The sequence below is a fragment of the Dermacentor variabilis genome, chromosome 8 (genome assembly GCF_050947875.1).
Source record: "Dermacentor variabilis isolate Ectoservices chromosome 8, ASM5094787v1, whole genome shotgun sequence".
NCBI lineage: Eukaryota > Metazoa > Arthropoda > Arachnida > Ixodida > Ixodidae > Dermacentor > Dermacentor variabilis.
Genome location: NC_134575.1, coordinates 72919670 through 72940111, shown reverse-complemented (window position 1 = coordinate 72940111; position 20442 = coordinate 72919670). Strand labels below are relative to the sequence as shown.

The 20442-nt window shown below is 45.2% G+C and overlaps 1 protein-coding gene across 1 annotated transcript in view; it reads right to left on the bottom strand.

Moving 5' to 3' along the window:
• LOC142591103 (arylsulfatase B-like) overlaps positions 1-20442 on the bottom strand; it is a 47148-nt gene that overhangs the window by 11418 nt on the left and 15288 nt on the right. Inside the window, exons 4-5 of the mRNA XM_075703490.1 lie at positions 19393-19503; positions 14971-15090 (exon numbers count right to left, since the gene is read on the bottom strand). Coding sequence (XP_075559605.1) covers positions 14971-15090; positions 19393-19503 — 231 coding nt within the window. The remainder of the gene's footprint in view (positions 1-14970; positions 15091-19392; positions 19504-20442) is intronic.

The following is a 20442-nucleotide window of genomic DNA, read 5'->3' as shown; positions in this document are numbered from 1 at the left end:
TATATGTAAGGCAGAAACTGAAACCTAATGGTATGGCAATGAAAATGAAATGAAGGCACCCTGAAAGAACGGTTGTGACCATGAACTAGGCGTCAGTATTTGACAGAACGTAATCTTTTAGTTGTTTCTTAAATTCGTGAAGTTTAAGTGCTTATATATCAAATGGTAGTGTGTTCCAGAATGCGATATATAAAATATGGACGCTCTGCTTGCCATAATTAGTATTTATTTTGGGAAAAATGAAGTTCCTATTTATTGCAAACTTGGTAATACTATTTATTAGAGAAGATTACTGTATCAAGCTATACCATCGTGCGTAATTCATTTCACGGAACAAAAAGGTACCTAGGTTATATTTAACGGGTTGTGTGACTGAAACAATGTGATTAGTTTGTAAAAAGTATGAGGCGCTGTTGTTATATGGGCCAAATGTGTTTATGCTAATAGCGTGAGTGTGTAGGATTTGCAATGACCTAAAGTGGGTTGTGTAAGTGTTTCCCCAGCATGTAACGCAGTAGTTAATGTGAGTATGAATAAATGAAAAGTATATTGATAGTAATATTTTATGGTTAAATATGTTTCGTGCTTTTAGAAGTACCCTGATCCCGTAGGTAATCTTCTGTTTTATTTTGGTTACGTGTTCAATAAATTTAAGATTTCTGTCTACTTCTGTGCCAAGATAATTACATGAAAAATTTGCAGGGATAGGACTTGCGCCCAGAAAGATAGCAGGAATGGAGCGAAGTGTTCGTTGGTGGGAAGAGAATACAAGCAATTTTGTTTTGAACGGTTTTATCTGTAGCTGATTAGTATGGCACCACTCCAGCATGTGGCGTAAATCACCATTAAATTTAGATACTAAGGTTGTGAGACATTTATCCGAGTTCAGGATAGTAGTATCGTCTGCATAAAGTATACAGTTCGAAGAACACAGGCAGTTAGGCAGATCAGTGACATATTATAAAAATAAAAGCGGACTCAATATGGAACCCTGGGGCACGCCAGTATTAAACTTGGTTTTAGAATGAACACCTGAAATGGTTGCTACTGCATTCTGTCTGTTAAGTAATTTTGTAGTAACAAAAGTGTTGGGCCGGTAATTCCTAATGATTCAAGCTTACGAAATAAGATGTGACGATTTATTTTCGCAAACACTTTGCTTAAATGTACAAATACTTAAGCTGTATATTGGCCTTTATCGAGGGCGAGCTTTAGTTGATTGGTTAGAGCAACAAGAGTAAGTTCGGTCGAGTAACCCGAGCGAAAGCTGTATTAGAATGGTGACAGAATGTTAAATTTTGTAAGGTAATTAGTTAAACGTTTTTCTATAAGCTTTTCAATTGCTGTGCTAGAAAATGTAATGCACAGATGTGGCGATAATTGGAAAGCAAAGAGCGGTCACCTTTCTTAAGAAACTGGGGTGATCTTGCCTTGTTGTAGTTCCTGTGGGAAACTGCCTGATTTAAAAATGATGTTGATTAAGTCTGCAAGGACATCAGTTATTAAGGGTGCAAACAATTTTATATCATTCTTTACATATAATTTTATATTCCACGTGTGCCCATGTGGCCATACGTGGAAGGTCAGTAGGGGCAGAGTACGATGGTATGGCGGATTCTTGGCATTTTACAGCTCTCGAAAAATGTGGAGTCGGACCGTATGTCGGCAAGTGTGAAAAAGGGGTGGCTCGGTGACGGCACAGCAGCCGGAGGAATAGTCGCAGAGGTTCGCATCGCCGAAAAACAGGTATACGGGTTACGCGAGCTTCCTCAATTGTAGCGTAAATTAAGGGGCAACGTGGAACCCCTAGACAAGTTCTTAGCATCAGCGCCTGAGCACTTTCCAGAGTACGCAAACATGACGGGCTCATATCAGATAAAACTAGCCGGCTATACCGAATGTAGCCGACGTAGAGAGCGGGGTACAGCCAGAGTAGCGAATGCTCAGATGGGCCCCACTTCATGCGGGCCAGAAAACGAACTTGAGCAAGTCCAGTTCATTTCTTTTGTGACATTGTCACATGCTTCGCCCATGAAACGCCGCAGTAAATGACGACGTTGGTGGGTCACATATGGAACGACATTGCCGTTGATAATAATGGTATGCCGACACATGAGTTCTCGTATGAACGCTGCCGCAGCGCGCTTATCTGTGGCCAGTCGTAGTCCTTCGCACTGCAGGTATTGAGAGGCTAAGGATATAGCTCGCTGCAATCTTGCAAAAAGTTGCGGCCGCGTGACTCCGGACGCCTATATGCATATGTCGTCAGCGTAGGTACTGACGCGTACTGTATCAGTAAATAATTCCGCAAGGCCAATAAGGACGACATTGAAAAGGGTCAGGCTGAGCACTTCTCCTTGAGGCACTTCGCGGACAATAACGTGCTTTCTCGTTTTGCCATCATTCGTGAACATGAAGACTGTGCGACTATCTGGGTAGTTTATAATGGACATGGAGAGATGGTTGCCGATGCCCAAAATAATGAGGGCATCAAGATTGGCTTCGTGCAGTACATTGTCATAGGTACCTTTGATATCTTAGGGAAACTGATTCTTCAAGACGGCGCTTCTTTTTTCGTGTTCGATCGTGGACTCGATATCAATGACCCCATCTATAGCAGACCATCCATATCTAAATCCGCTCATCATTTAAGGATAAAGCTCATTCTTTTCTATGAACCACTCTAACCTAGTTAGCATCATCCGGTCCATGACCTTACCGACACAGCTAGAAGGCACTTTTCCTGGATTTAGAAGGGCCGCCAAGCGGCTGCTTTTCCACTTTTTTGGAACTGTACAGGACAACGCCATTGGATTATAGCACGACAGCAGGACTTTCCATCCTTCCATGCCAAGACAAGCATCTTTAGCAGGTGGTGCGGGTCGATCCAATGTGAGATATGTTGAAATATCTGTACTCGTTAGTCTCTTACTGAGGTCCTGGGCGCCCCGCATTTCTGTCACAGATAAGTGCTAGGGCACGGAAAGGATATCTTTGCTGAGGAGGGGCACAAAGACTCTTACTGTCTGCCCTATCCTAGAAGGTGGTTTTCGAAGTTTCAGCAACGAACAAATGATCCTCCATCGTTGTTTTCCCAGGCTTTGAAGGTGTCGCCGTATAAGTCAACGTCTAATGCAGATTTAGTTGACTTAGACTTTCTTTCCGCTCGATGACGGATCGCACGGAGCCGTTCATACTCAATATAAAATGGTCGTTCTTGATGCAAATGCACTCATCAACTTTGTTGTCTTTGGCAGTGACAATGCCATAAGGTCTTCTATATCACAAGGTGAAGCGATGTTTTCACAACATTCTTCGAAACATGTAGAGAGTGTGGACCGATCAGTGCAGCGTACAGGCAGACGCAGTTCATTGCACAAACTCCTTTATCTCCACATATGTTGGTATATGATCGCTCCCATGCGTCTCTAAGTCTGAGCACTAACTGACAGAAGGCAGGAAGGCTCTGAGATACTATTGTGAAGTCCAGGTAACTGCCGTAGGAAGTGCCGCGGATGACTCTGAAATCAGTGTCTAAGAAATCCATCAAATTCCTACCACAACAGTTCATTGCGGCAATTCCCTAGTAAGCATGGTGAAAAGGGAATTCTCCGATAACAACATGAAGGCCTGGGGAACCTTGAGTCGATAGGTAGGAGAAATCAAGTCTGTGTCTAGCATGTGTTTAGGTGCCGATGATTAAAAACGCATGTAGCTTACGTTTTAATGTCACACACACATACTCGTCGCTTTCATGTGGAGTGATCGTATGCCTAACAAACGTCATGTCGTTGTGTATAAACATTAACACTTTGCTCTTGTGCCCATCTTCACGTGACAATAGCTGAACGTGTCCGGCAAGGCGAAATCGCGACGTCAGATTTGACTCGCATATCACCATCACTGGGAAGTGGTATTTGAAAACTCGTTACCTAAAGTCTGACATGCGGCCACTTAGACTTCGAGCGCTCCATTGCGTTATAACAAAATGACGTGTGTTCTATTGCAATGTCCAGTGTTTTAACGTGACAGCCATGATTTCCACCCTTATTTTAGAGCCGCTAATAGCCGCTGCGTAGCAGCTAACGCGTTTGCGACAGATACTGATATTCGTGTTGCCAATCCGGAGAGCAATACTCGCATAGTCTTTAGTAGCTGCTTAAGCATGTCTATATCACCTTTTTACTTCCAAGCCATTCATTACCCTTTTGGCTCTTGGGGAACGCCGAAAAAATATCTCCACGCGAAGCCCTTGGAGCAAGCGAGGGCCACTCAGCAGACGAATAGGTTGGACGCACCTTGGATGATGCTTCATTCTTTGGCGGCGCGGAGGTCCTATAGCAGGCGTACCTTGTGCGCGCGGGCCTTGCTCTTTCTGCGGCATCTTTTGCAGCCAAGAACTCAAAGTAAGCGCCTCTTTCAACCGGGACTTACTCTGGTAGAGGCGACACCCTTGCCTCAGCCGGCGTCTTCCCTCGAGGTAGGAATCGGCACCCTCATAGTGCGTGGAGTTCTCCCTGACTATTTTTCTCAGAATTTATCGCTCCTCTGCCACTTTGGTGCACTCTTTGGATGTACCTTCATGGGCTCCGGAGCAATTGGCACACATTTCATGGCATCAGTCTTACAGGATTGTATACATAAAAAAATACGTGTTAATTATAAGAGCGTTCACTTTGCCTTTATTCGTGTGTATGTGACATTATTCTAACTCACATCGCTGCTCGAGGGTTCCTTTTTAATCCCACTGCCTTACGCGATATTGCTGTGAGAATGATTTCTCTAAGTTCCCCTTTCTTCGGACTCTCTCTGGTGCATTGCTTTACGGATGCCTTTGTAATGTCGTGGCAATATTTGGGCTTGTATTGATAACGTAGCTTTGATGTTACTGAATACAGTGCAGTTTTGTATGTTGTATGGTGCATATGTACCCCCAACTCAACAGAGCCAAGTAGTAGCCGGCGCCGTATTTGTGCATCGACAGTTCCTCGCCTCTTGTAAAAAAAAAGAAAGAAAGAAACTAAATCGTTTAGAGTAATAGAGAATAGTTTCTGTAGTATATTTTTGCTAATTTCGCGGCAAGAGGTACAAGTAACTAAAACTGATTGTGAAGGTCAAAAACTTTCATTTCTTTAAATTCATGCCGAAACTTCTTCGTACGCATGCGTTAAGTGATGTCATATATTTCAACGCACTCCTTACGTTGTGGTGTTTTGGCAGTGGCGGACAGGCCGCTGTTGGAATGTGAACCTGGCAACGCTTAATGCTAGAACGTTTTCTAGTGAGGCGAGTCTAGCAGTACTACTGGAGGAATTAGAGGACAGCAAATGGGATATAATAGGGCTCATTGAAGTTAGGAGGCCAAATGAAGCATATACAGTGCTAAAAAGCGGGCACGCCCTGTGCTTCCGGGGCTTAGCGGAGAGACCATAATTGGAGTCGGATTCCTGGTTAATAAGAATATAGCTGGTAACATACAGAAATTCTGTAGCGTTAACGAGAGGGTGAGAGGTCTTGTTGTGAAACTTAATAAGAGATACAAATCAAAGGTCGCACAGGTCTATGCCTCTACATCCAGTCATGATGACAAGGAAGTCGAAAGCTTCTCTGAAGACGTGGAATCGGTGATGGGTAAATTCGAAACAAATTAAACTATACTGATGGGCGACTTCAATGCCAAGGTAGACAAGAAGCAGGCTGGACACAAGTCAGTGGGGGAGTATGGCATAGGCACTAGGAATAACAGGGGAGAGTTATTAGTAGACTTTGCAGAACAGAATAATATGCGGATAACGAATACCCTCTTCCGCAAGCGGGATAGCCGAAAATGGACGTGGAGGAGCACGAATGACGAGAATAGAAATGAAACAGACTTTATACTCTGCTCTAACCCTGGCATCATACAAGATGTGAACGTGCTCGGCAAGGTGCGCTGCAGTGACCATGGGATGGTAAGAACTCGAAGCTTCCTAGACTTCTGGAGGGAACGAAAGAAAATGGTACATAAGAAGCCGACCAATGAGTTACCGGTAAGAGGGAAAATAGAAGAATTCCGGATAAAGCTACAGAACAGGTGTTCGGCATTAACTCAGGAAGGGGACCTTAGTGTTGAAACAATGAACGACCATCTTACGGGCATCATTAAGGAGTGTGCAATAGAAGTCGGGGTAGCTCCGTTAGACAGGATACCAGTAAGCTGTCGCAGGAGACAAACGAGAAACGCCAATATATGAAAGCTTCTAACCCTACAGCTAGAACAGAGTTGGCAGAACTTTCGAAGTTAATCAACAAGCGTAAGACAGCTGACATAAGCAAGTATAATATGTATAGAATGGAACGTGCTCTCAGGAGCGGAGGAAGCCTAAAAGCAGTGAAGAAGAAACTAGGAATTGGCGAGAATGACATGTATGCGTTAAGAGACAAAGCCGGAAATATCATTACTAATATGGATAAGATAGTTCATGTGGCTGAGCAGTTCTATAGAGATTTATACAGTACCAGTGGGACCCATGACTATTATGCAAGAGAGAATAGTCTAGAGGAATTTGAAATCCCACAAACAACGCCGGAAAAAATAAAGAAAGCCTTGGGAGCTATGCAAAGAAGGAAGGCAGCTGGGGAGGATCAGGTAACAGCAGATTTGTTGAAGGTTGGTGGGCAGATTGTGCTAGAAAAACTGGCCACCCTGTATGCGCAATGCCTCATGACCTCGTGCGTACCGGAATCTTGGAAGAACGCTAACATAATCCTAATCCATAAGAAAGGGGACGCCAAAGACTTGAAAAATTATAGCCAGATGAGCTTACTGTCCGTTGCCTACAAAGTATTTACCAAGGTAATTGCTAATAGAATCAGGAACAGCTTAGACTTCGGTCAACCAAAGGACCAGGCAGGATTCCGTAAAGGCTACTCAACAATAGACCATATTCACACTATCAATCAGGTGATAGAGAAATGTGCGGAATATAACCAACCGTTATATATAGCTTTTATTGATTAAGAGAAAGCGTTTGATTCAGTCGAAACCTCAGCAGTCATAGAGGCTTTGCGAAATTAGGGTGTAGACGAGCCGTATGTTAAAATACTGAAAGATATGTGCAGCGGCTCCACAGCCATCGTAGTCCTCCATAAAGAAAGCAACAAAATCCCAATAAAGAAAGGAGTCAGGCAGAGAGATACCATCTCTCCAATGCTATTCGCAGCATGTTTACAGGAGGTATTCAGAGACCTGGATTGGGAAGAATTGGGGATAGGAGTTAATGGAGAATTCTTTAGTAGCTTGCGATTCGCTAATGATATTGCCTTGCTTAGTAACTCAGGAGACCAATTGCAATGCACATTCACTGATCTGGAGAGGCTAAGCAGAAGGGTAAGTCTAAAAATTAATCTGCAGAAAACTAAAGCAATGTTTAACAGTCTCGGTAGAGAACAGCATCTTACGATAGGCAGCGAGGCATTGGAAGTGGTAAGGGACTACATGTACTTAGGGCAGGTAATGACCGCGGATCCGGAGCATCAGACTGAAATAATCAGAAGAATAAGCATGGGCTGGGGTGTGTTTGGCAGGCACTCTGAGATCATGAACAGCAGGTTGCCATTATCCCTCAAGAGAAAAGTTTATAACATCTGTGTCTTACGAGTACTCATGTACGGACAGAAACCTGGAGGCTTACCAAAAGGGTTCTGCTTAAATTGAGGACGACGCAATGAGCTATGGAAAGAAGAATGATGGGTGTAACGTTAAGAGATAAGAAAAGAGCAGATTGTGTGAGGGAACAAACGCGACTTAATGACATCTTAGTTTAAATCAAGAAAAACAAATGGGCGTGGGCAGGACATGTAATGAGGAGGGAAGATAACCGACGGTCATTAAGGGTTACGGACTGGACTGCAAGAGAAAGGAAGAGCAGCAGGGGCGGCAGAAAGTTAGGTGGGCGGATGAGATTGAGAAGGTTGCAGGGACCACATGGCCCCAATTAGTACATGACCGGGGTAGTTGGAGTAGTATGGGAGATGCCTTTCCCCTGCAGTGGGCGTAACCAGGCTGATGACGATGACTGATGATGGCAATTGCTGCGGAGTGAAATTTCTATAAACTTCCAAAGTTCAGTACCTTGATTCTTACGGAAAACGATAGGGTCCCTCCGTAGCCAAAAAAAAAAACAGGCCTGAGGAAAGGTCGCCAAAATCTGCGTGAGCTGGTGGATGAAATTTGAGGCGGCGTTGCCACCCGTCTGTCAGTCTTTACGTCTTTTCTGGCTTTCCAAGCCGCCTTTTGTCGGTAAGAGTACATTTTGGTTGGTATTGCCTTTATTATCTCAGAAGGCGATGAGCAAAACTAGAACAAGGCAAAAGCAGGAGCCGGCGTTTCAACAAGTGGACGTGTCTTTTTAAATGCCTTGAAAGAGAGAAGTCCACTTGTTGAAATGTTGGCTGCCGCTTTTACCTAGTTCTCGGTTTGCTCATCCTCTTGAATTTCCATTTTCAGCCTTCTCCGTGTTTTCTCTTAGCTCACAAGGGTTATTTACAAACACCGCTCAAATTCTTCTTCTATTTAGTGTCCCCCTAACAAGATAGTGAAAGGTCATATTTGAGTATTTTATTGGCCAACGTGTGAACGACAAGCCAAGGCAAGCGCGCCTAGTCTATCAAGCGAGATTGTTAGACAAGAATGGTGAATCCAGGGATTTGGAACTCATCCCTGATAACACCGCGCGATAAGCGACGATACACATAGAGGGAAAAATAAAACCTCACAAGCGCTGTCTAGCTACTGAAACTGTACTGGAAGCGAAACTCGACATTTAAATTATTGTCACGTTGTAGTGATGGTCAAAAGGTAGACAGTGAGGAAAACTTAGCAACAAAAACTGACCGCTAATTTGGGCTAAGCAGGGCAAATAAATTCGAGTTACATTCAATGCATATCGATCGTTGAAATCTGATCTACAAGTCAGATACGTCGGCTATCCCCACATGCCTTGAAGATTCCCGCGCAATTGCTGGTGCTCGCGTACCTTTCAGAAAGTGCAACACTATTCGCGCCAACCTTACAATGTGATTACTAGGCTCGGTGACAACATCGACAACAAATCGAATCAACGATAAATTTAGAAGAAATTGCAATTCGTGCAGGCGCGTCTTGCAGAGAACGTTAAGCTGTTATCGCGTAAAATTCGACCCCAGGAATAATGATAAACACGTGCGCGTGAAAATGCCCCAGTCGTAAAAAATTACGGCTGAACTCAGCACGTGATGGCTGTCGCCGCTAATGAGATCAGCATTTGAGCAATGTAGCGATACACCATATTCGCCAGGTAACGTTTATTGAACACGTGTGGTGGTAATTCGGAGACTTTCGTAGCTTCGACTATATGGGACTCCTTTGATATGGGCCCTGCATGCGAAGGTCGATCATGAGCAGGAAGGCATGACGACGGCGGTATCACGCCGGCGCAGTGACGACAATGGCATGGAGAAGGAATGTCGTCGATGTAACGACAAAAGTGGTATAACGACAACGGCAGTGAGATGTCGATCACGACAGTGAGATGTCGCTTAATAAATGACAACTGCATGTTAACGGCGACATGAGAACAGTGGGATGACAACGAGTAGATTTGACTTTTGTTGTAGTAACAATTCGTTGTAGATGATTGCGCGTCTGATATGCTCCCCGCTTCTTCTGGTGCGCCTCAGCGCAGTGTAATCGGGCCCTTGATTTTTCTAGTTTATGTGAATGATCTTATTGATTTTTTGTCTGATGTTGTGTGTGCAGTTCCTTTTGCTGATGACTGTACTATGTACAAGGGGACATTGAGTGAAAGTGATCATGTTGCTTTACAAAACCAGTTGTTGAAGGTTGAGCAACGGTGTCGAACTTAGGACATGTTAGTTAACGTGCAAAATCAGCCTTACTAACAGTTACACGTAAATTACAGCCTAGTTCTTATTCCTATACTCTTTTTAACCAAGAAATAGCACAGGATACTAGCTATAAGTATTTAGACGTTACACTTACTTCTCGCTTACCCTGGTAAGGTCATGTATCGGATCTATGTGCATCGGCATTTAAGAAGTAGTGTTTTCTAAGAAGGAAGCTAAACAAAGCTCCAGCAAAGCTAAGTCACTAGCATACAATACTTACATAAATAAGGTCAAAAATAGAATATGCTTCCGAAATTTCGGATTCCGAAACTAAGCAGGATATATATATATATATATATATATATATATATATATATATATATATATATATCCTGCTTAGTTTCGGAATCCGAAATTTCGAAATCCGAGTTTCGGAATCCGAATATATATATATATATATATATATATATATATATATATATATATATATATATATATATATATATATATATATATTGTTACAGCTCGCCCTCTCCAACGCTTCGTCCTCTTCGTCTTCCCTTCTTTTCTCTTGTCCGTGCCTTTCGTATCTGTTACATTATATATTGTTACGTGTGGAAAGACACAGACGAAAGATGCTATTTATACGCTTTTACACTGGAGCCAGGCAGCCAGGCTGACACTCGCTCGTGCCATGGGCACCGACCAACTTCGTCTTTCACGCGGCGACTCGTCTCTTGAGCATCGCTCAATGATAATGTAATATTACCCCCCCCCCCCCCGGCGGCACAAGCACCGTCACAGTGCTGTTAAATATCCAAGGTGCATGGATGGAGAGTTGTAGGGCTTGAGTCGGGCAGCGTGGACAATGTCCCTGGTTGTCACAGCGGAGGACGTAGTGGGCGTGGCTAGAACGATTTCGTAGGTGACATCGGTCACTTTGCGTATCACGCGATACGGGCCTGTGTAACAGGAAAGCAGTTTTTCACAAAGGCACTCTTTACGCGATGGTGACCAAAGCAACACGAGGGCGCCCGGCACAAAATGGACATCACGGTGACGGAGGTCGTAGCGTTGTTTCTGCTTGTCTTGAGACACTTGTATACGAGCGCGCGCAAGTTGGCGAGCATGGTCAGCATGGGCAATTGCATCACGGGCATAATTGCTAGTTGAAGCTATGGCGGACAGAAGCACAGTGTGCAGTGGTAGCGTCGGTTCGCGGTCATACAAGAGGTAAAACGGGGGAAAGCCAGCAGTTTCGAGACGGGAAGAGTTGTATGCAAAGGTAATGTAAGGTAGAGCCAGGTCCCAGTCACGGTGGTCGTCTGAAACGAATTTAGATAGCATGTCTGTGAGGTAGCGGTTCAAACGCTCAGTGAGGCCGTTCGTTTGGGGGTGGAAAGAGGTGGTAAATTTATGCTGTATTGAGCAGGCACGCATGATGTCGCCAATGACTTTGGCCAAAAAGGTGCGGCCGCGGTCTGGAAGCAATTGACGCGGAGCACCATGCATCAAAATGATATCATGCAGGAGGAAGTGCGCAACATCAGTTGCACAACTGGTCGGAAGAGCACGGGTTACGGCTTAGCGGGTCGCGTAGTCCGCCGCGACATCAACCCACTTGTTCCCTTATGTAGATTCCAGAAATGGGCCGAGAAGGTCTAAGCCGACACGATGAAGGGCTCGGCAGGGATATCGAGCGGCTGCAGGTAACCAGCGGGGAGCTGGGAAGGCTTCTTACGTCGTTGGCAAAGTTCACAAGCGGCGACGTAACGTCCTACGGAACGGGCAAGGCCCGGCCAGAAAAGACGGCGACGTACACGGTCATAGGTTCGAGATACACCGAGGTGTCCTACCGTTGGTGCGTCGTGAAGCTCATCTGGAACGGTGGAGCGGAGGTGTTTAGGTACTACAAGCAGGAACTCAGAGCCGTCCGGATGAAGGTTACGACGGTACAGAGTACCGTGCGGAGGGCGAAGAGGCGTAGAGTGTCATCGGCCGGAAAGTGTTCAAAACGGTCGATGAGTGCTCTGATGTAGGCGTCACGGCGTTGCTCGTCGGCGAAATGAAGCAGCTGGGATACAGAGAATACGCAAGAATCACTGGCAGTATTGGAGGTGTCGGAGTCGTCAACAGGGTAACGCGACAAACTGTCAGCGTCTTGGTGCAGGCGGCCAGGCTGACACTCGCCCGTGCCAAGGGCACCGACCAACTTCGTCGTTCACGCGGCGGCTCGTCTCTTGAGCATCGCTCAATGATACCGTAATAATATATATAAACTTGAGATGTTGCAAAGAAAGTCTATCAGAAATATTTTTGTTAAATATGAAAAGTGTGACTCCCCTACTAAACTTATGCAACAACACTGGATCACAGCACTACAGATGCGTCTAAAATATGCTCTGACTATGTTCATGCATACCATGTTGAAAGGTAAACTGACATATCCATACCTTGATATTTAAAACCCTTAGACACCAGAAAGATTCGACACAATCATGGCCATGTGCTGAAACCGATATTCGGTAAAACTAATGCATTTAAAACACAGTTTCTTTCCACAGACGATTTCCGACTGACACGCTCTTCCTAAATCCATTTTTGAGGAGGCTGATTTTCAAACGTCACTGCAAAAATTGTTGTTTTAGCTTTCTACTTTGCTTGTTACCAAATATGTATTATATGTGTTGTGATGTAATCCTTTTTGATTGGCAATGGAGTTATTCATTTGTTATACCGATTTATGTTAATTTATTTCCCACTCCTGCTTAGGACTGTCATGGACTGCAGTACTGTGAAATAAATAAATAAATAAATAAATAAATAAATAAATAAATAAATAAATAAATAAATGATGGCGATGGCGTGGTGACGACAGTAGAACGAGAACTGGATGACGAAGCTGCAATGACGACGATGTATGGTAACGGATGAATGACAGCGCCACTTTAATGATTATACAATGGTGATAATGGCATCAAAACGGCGGCCTGATTATGATTGAATGACGACACTATTATAACGATAGAATGACGAAAAGTGATTGAAGTCGCTGCATCAACGAGGGTACTATCAGGACAACGGATTGACGACAATGGTATGATGGTACTGGAGTGACGACGATTGTAGAAGGACAGTATGGCGACGAAATCGTGACGATGACTGTGTGACGACGGTGGCGAAATGACGAAAGCATTACGACATACGGATGTCGAGTTTACAAGGATACAATTGTATGAGAACAGATGCATGGCGACCACTGTAAGACGGTGACGCAATGACGATGATTGCCTGACAACTGTATGAGGAAACTGGGATGGCGGCGAGTATACGATGAAAAATAGCGCGACGAGGACGGTAGAGTATAGCCTGTATGGTGACGATTACGGGACGAGAATCGCATCACGAGTGCACATATCCTCATGAGCACACTTCCTGGAAGCCACGTCAACGGTTGACAAGCGGCGCAGAATATTTGCAACAGTAGAGCGAAAGAGCACTGCATCGTTGCGATGTCACAATGCGGGGACGCATGCGCGGCTCCCACGTAAAAGGTCGACAAAGACGCGCAGCGTGTCTGGCTGCAAAAGCCACGGCGATAGACATAAGTTCCGTCACGCTATGCTTAATCGGGCTGAGCGAAGGCTCTTGCATGAGGAGTTCGGCGGTATTTTTCATTTTTTATAAAGACGAGTATGCGCAATATCTCACGTTCTAATGTGGTTCTATATGTAAAATGGGTGCTATATTGATTTTTCGGCTTTCGAACAAGCGATGAACTGAAAAGCAGGCAATTAAAGAAATGTGTGTTCATCACGGTATCCGTGCTACAATAGATGTGGACGTATAAGAATTTCTGAGGCCCTGTGTTTTAAGTAGAGTGGAGAACAAACTTAAATTTATGAGAAGCATGCGGGATTCGTTTATGGAAAATGCAACTTGTCTGTAATAGAGACGCGCAGTGTTGTAATTTTTTTATTATGCACACCCCAAGCAATTTTTTTACACTTCTCGGCATTTCTTCAGAAACGGGGAACAAAAACTAGGTAAACGGCTGCGACATTAAAACTGCATTACGCATTTCCGAGCACGCTTAACGAAGAGGTGGAGCAGAAAAAGAAGAAAGAAAATATAGGGAGATCAGCCAGACGCGCGTCTGGTTTGCTACCCTACGCTGGAGAAAAGAGGCCAAGGAAAGAAAAGAAAGTAGAAGGAGAGAGAAACTTGTTATGTATGTGAACACCTGTGGTTATCCATCAATTCCCGCCTACAATACGACGCTGAAGTCAGTGGACTTCATGAACCGTAGCAGCGCCCACGTCGCCTTGTAAGCCTGCGACTCTATGTCTCTGAAAATTTTCTGCTGTGTAATCGGTTTAACACGCTAGGAACAACGTCGCTTTAGATGTCATGATGATCACAAAAACACAACATTTGCTCAATCGTCTCTTCAAAGTTGCATCAGTGCGCCTGATATAGGTGCGCCTGATATTGCAATAAGCAATGAGTACAAAGCCTACTATGGAGTGTGTCAAACTGATTAGACAGCGCACCATTTTCTGAGGCTAGGCATTGAGCCATGCTCTCTTGAGCGTTACTAGGGTCAGCCTCGCTGAAGTTTAACCCAAAGCAGTTCAACTATCAGTATACGCTGAGAACATTTGTCTTTGGTCTTCTGCGGTTACTCAGCTTCAAGTGCGTGCACGGATTGAGTGGGTAGCCACCCTAACTTGTTCATATCTCAACAAGCAAGGCCTTGGAGCGCCCACAGGGGTTTATGTAGGCTTTACAACTTTTGCAGTGCAACGTATACCATAAAAGAAATCTTTAGAAATTATCATGATTAAATAATTACCAATGTAATCACACTTCAGAAAATAGTTTGAGCAACTCTCGACAACTGCGAACCACTGGTCTCATTATTCTGAGGCTTACGTGCCACTCTATATCTTAAGTTTGGTTTAATACAGACAGACAGACAGACAGACAGACAGACAGACAGACAGACAGACAGACAGACAGACAGACAGACAGACAGACAGACAGACATGCGCTAAGCGGTCAACTTAAGGTGCCCTTAAAGCTAGCGTCGAGCTTCCTCACCTTCCGCCTGTTCCGTATGATCTCCTGTGCTCTTTCCGTGAATATCGTTGTGGAATACCTTCCACTGTCTCTCCACCTGGGCTCCGTGTTGAACCAGAAGTCGAGACCAGTGTGGTTTTTCTGCAAAGCCGAATAATTAAGGTGCGATGTCCCAGTCTTCCATCCAACGACACCAAAGGCTGCGCATGTGGTGGCGGTACTTTTTCTTAGACTTACTTTAAAAAGCAGCAGTAGTAGGGATGCGGAAATAGTTGATAATGTAACCAAAGCGTAGCGTCACTAAGAGGGGCCAGAAAGATGCACACATAATAGTTAAGAACTGTATCTGGCTGCAGAAGCTCGGATGCAATCCGTCAGTTAGATCGCTTAAGCTGCGTTCCATCCCATAAAATTTCCTTAATGGAAAGAAAGTAAAAAAGGAACAACCATTTTTCGGAAGGCTCTACCTTTGCGTTATGAACAGAAGCGCAAAGAACAAGGATATCTCGTGCTTCGTTGTGTTGGTATATACTAAAAATAGCTTGAAGCTAGTGCCATTGCAGCGCCTGCTCCGATCGCGTTTCTCTTCAAGATGAGCCAGTGCGAGTGTATTTGAGACTACGGCCTAGGCACACAGACCGTCCACTGACAAGCGTTACTGACATATGGCCTGACACCGCCTACTCGGAAGCAACCATGTCGCATCAAAAGGTACTGTCGTCGGGGGCCATGCAGAGCATGGCATTCTGCAAATTGCACTCTGGACAGTGGCAAAGGCGATGTCGGAATAACGAAGAAATCGAAAACATCGCCTGGAGAACAGTTTCCTTGTCGTACATTTCTTACATCTACAGACGTACTGAACCTGTTATTGCGGATGGCGCTTTAACATAGACCTTAAGTGCGGCAGCTATCATGGCACCTGAAATGAGGATAGGCCTAAGTATCAAGATAGCGCAGCACACAGCATATCGCCACTTAGGCTGAGTTCAGATTTGTCTTATACCCATTACGCAACGTACTCTAACAAAGCCTCGTGCAATGGAGAGTATTTTTCGCTCCAAATCAGCACTGCAATTGATAATCAATTATATGAAGCAAGGAATAAGGTACAGTTTTATGGTTTACGAGATCATGACTATGCCTACTTGCGTCTCAGTCTGGGTACAAAATCTTGATACAGTGGATTCCTGGTCATTGTGGAATAGATAGAAATGAGAAGGCTGGCGCCGAGAAATAATCGCGCACATTGATGGTCACATTAACGCTGTCGACTCTTCCCGGAATGACATCAACGCCTTGCTGTTAACTCCATGAAGACCTCTATTACACGATTATGGGACGACTCCGACCATCGGCAAGAGCGCATCTATATACGTGACTCAGGTTTCCAATTATGTCGTCCACTGCAGCTGCGGAGCCACTAGGAAACACTGCATCAGTGATTAAGGTTCGTTGCTCTGCAGACAAGGTGATACCTTCAAAAGATGAGACGGTAACTATGGGATGTTGACTGCTGAGTCAGGTACACTTCAGATACCGTATACCACATACATTGCGGGTGCCCTAAATATGTGGCTGAGCGAAGGACACTCAATTTAACTGCTGGCTGTTTGGACTCCTGTTCCTTTTCAGAGAAGATTTTGGGCCCATGGAGACGGGTCGCCCCTGCCCAACGTGCCATGAAATTCCTACTTAGCTTTCTATGTTAGACAGGCTTAGACGCTCGTCTTCGAAACATGCGTGGGATGGACACCGTGTGCGAAATATGTTAGCGCAAAAGCGCCTTGTGTGGGCACATTGCTTCAGCGCGTACTGCGTCGATAGTGCACATGAGCAAAGCACGTCATCGTATCGTACCCTCCAAAGGACGCACCATACACTCGGCTTTCACTTGACTATCTGTTCTAGTTTCTTTTGTTACCGCAATGCTTGTCCTTGCTCCGTAAGTGAGTGGTAAAGCTGATCGTGACGCTCCTCGCTTCGGTGCTGCTGCAGATGTAGAGCCTAGATTTTAGCGGCAGATACCCACTCTGTGAGATCGGCCCACACGAGTTTCTCCCAGCACTTCATTTTTATATTTTGCTTCTCCGCGCATTATTTCGCTATTGGTCGAATTCCTTCTTTAGTTATTTCCAGTCTTCTTTTTTCTTTGTGCTCGCCATATGCCCGCAACATAGCCTCTTTGTCCCGTTGTTCGCCTTCCTATGGTTCATAACATCAAAGACCGCCATTAAGCTATCGCTAAAGAAACGCAAATATATTCCAGTGGCCACCTGGCCACCTGGACGCCGCCCGGTCTGCCCAGCTGGAAGCCCGACCAGTTCCAATCCCTTTATCCAGAACCGACGCTGCAAGAAAGCTTCATATCGTGGCTAAAGCTATGATACACAAATGCTGGTGTTCTCTCAACCTCCCGAAGTGTCATCTTCATAGACTGGATCCATTGCTAATGCTACAAGTAGCATCGAAAGTTTCCCGCTCTAAGGCGACAGTATTGAGCCGCCTCTGGCACGGGGTGGTGTTGACGAAGGTGTACTCGTTCCACATTGGAACGGGGCATTTGTCCATGTTCGAATTTTGTATAACTATAGAAACGATTGAACACATCCTGTGTCTCTGTGCACAGTACGGCGTCGAACGCGAAGCTCTCAGGACAACGTTGAACTGTTGGAATCTAGAACAGTTTCGGAAATGAAGATCCTTGGACCATGGCCATACGCGTCGATGGCACAGAAAACCAGGAGAGCGTTGTTGCACTTCCTCAAACTGACAGCCTTTGGTGTTCTTGCGTAGAGTCGGTGCGAACCTTTATATGTGCGCCCGGAACTATGCTCCTTCTATGTCCTCTGCTCCAGACGCATCGACCACGGCAGTGGGTCCCGTATGGCGGCTCCATGATGGTACAGGCCGGAGGCCACTGGGCTTCCCCTCAAAGTGCTTTAGCCCTACAGAAGCTCGCTACAGCACCTTCGGGAGGGAGATGCTTGCCATCTATTGCGCTGTCAAGCATTTCTGCTTTTTTCTTGAAGGCTGTCGCTTTTACATTCTGACCGGCCCCACGTCATTAACATCAGTTTTTAAGAACAACAGATCCTCATACTCGGAACGTGAGCTTCCGCAACTTTCCTTTATCTCCGAATTTTCTACGGCCATCCGCCATACCTCTGGGAGTAAAAATCATGCAGCTGATGCACTGTCATGGATCAGCGCTGTGACTGTAGGCCCTGTGAATTTTCAAGCTCTTGCCTCCGTCCAGCAAAATGACCCCGAGCTGCACCAATTGCAGGAAAGAGACTCGTCGCTCCAGCTAGGGGGGGCTATGCTTCCCTAGACAACAACATCGCTCACGTGCGACACATTGCAAGCAGCTCCTCACCCGCTCGTGCGCCATCAGTTTCGGCGGCCAAATAGCACGGGATAAGTCATCCCGAAATCAGTCCGACACAAATGTTTATTGCAGACCGCCTCGTCTGGCCAGGGCTCAACAAAGATGTTAGAAGTTGGGCAAGAAGTTGCCAAGCCTGTCAAGCCGTGAAAGTGACCCGGCACACGCGTTGAGCAGTGCAGCCCTTTAGTCCACCAGAGAGCAGTTTCGATCACTTGCACTTGGACTTGTTGGGGCCTCTACCGCCCTCCCAAGGTTTCAGGTACCTCCTCACGTGTGTCGACCGTTACTCAAGGCGCCTGTACTAGACCTCATGGTCGAAACTGTGGCGGAAGGATTTGTTGTTACGTGGATGTCGTGGCACGGGTGCCCATTGCACTTAACTACTGACCGCGGCCGACAATTCCAAAGCTCGCTTTTTCCTGCCCTGGCGAGACTTCACTGCACGGGCCTTCCTAACACCACCGCTCACCGCCCACAGAGCAACGGCTTGGTCGAGCGTGTCCACCGACAACTTAAGGTGTCACTGAGCGCCACTCTCGGCAGACAGCACTGCATGGAAAGGCTACGCCTAGTACTACTGAGGCTGCCAAGGGAGATCTAGGAGTCAGCGCAGCCGAGATGCTATATAGGTCAGCAATCCGCATATCAGGCCAGTTTTTCGGCACCCGGTAAGGCCCTGCGCCAGCGTCCGCGCTGCACTTAGGCTACGATCCTGGCTCGACCTGCTTGGACCTACAGCCCCACATATCGCCCGCAGGCAGCTTGCGTTTAGTTTTCCGACAATGGACACAGCCACACACGTATTCTTGTAGCGCGACTCTATCAAGCCATCACTGACTCCTTCCTCTGAAGACCCCTTTCGTGTGGTTTCGCATTTAGAGAAGATCTTGAATAGTGACGTTCGCGGCAAAGAAGAGACAGTGTCGTGCGACCGCGCGAAGCGCGTGAGCTATTGCGACAAAAATGTTAAAACTGCGGTTCGTGCATTCTACACAGCTATGCTCACGATTCCTGGAACCCCGAAGGCCGCCCTGACTTGTTTGCACACTTACATAAGTTGCATTGTGGGTGTAGTAGTCCTCTTCTCCATAGTAGAATCCGTAGAAAGTGTCGAAGCCCCGATATGTTGGCGTAAGACTCGCCATGTAACAGCCAAGGTGCCACTGCAGTGAGTAAGAAAAGACGACACTAAACGGAAAGTTTAGCAAGCCATGTTTTCTTGGAATATAAGCCAGAAAAAGTGAACATCTTCCAATACTTCTTTATGGACCCAGGATTTGATGAAAGCTTGTTATAACTATATGGCTGCGTAGCAATGTTTGCAGTTGGTAGTTTTGTGTTATGGACTGTGCAATGAGCTAAAATCCAGCTGCGTTTTTCGATCTTAAATCCATGTTGATACAAGAAGGGCTGCATTGCCAAAGGTTAAAGACTGCAAATAGCATCCCCAATATGTGTGTGCCAGTGTGTACAAAACTTAGCATTATTGGTGCACGCCATCGAGGCGTCTTATCTTTACTACCGCTTTTGCTGCCACAGAAGAACGCCAAAAATTAGACTAAGCTTTCACCGGACTTATCGGATCAAAACTGCAACATCAATTATTCTGAAAAAATACTCGGGCTCATTCTGATGTATATGCTTATCAACAGTTGCAAATATAATTTGCAACCCAAGAATTTTGAATGAACATTCTAAATAAAATTATCATATAGGGAATTCAATGTCTCAATTGTGTGTTATTGCTGCATTTTTTTCATCACGCAGCTCTTTATATTGTTTATTTTGTTTTTGTTTTCTTAATCTATTTTTTATTACAAAGTGTTTTATATTTTCACCTCTTTTGCCTCTGTTTTTCTATGCACCAGTACACAGTGCGCAGTGTTTTTCCTGCGCAAATTAAATCAGTTGTAGTATTAATTATTATTACTATTATTATTTCCAAAAAGGCACATTCATATAGGTTATCATGTTCACAATGCTGTTTAGACAAGGAAACATCTTTTTTGTGCGCAAATGATAAGAAGGAACGAAGAAGGCGACAGGACAGAGGCGCGCCTTCTTCGTTCCTTCCTACGATTTGCGCACTAAACTGGATCTTC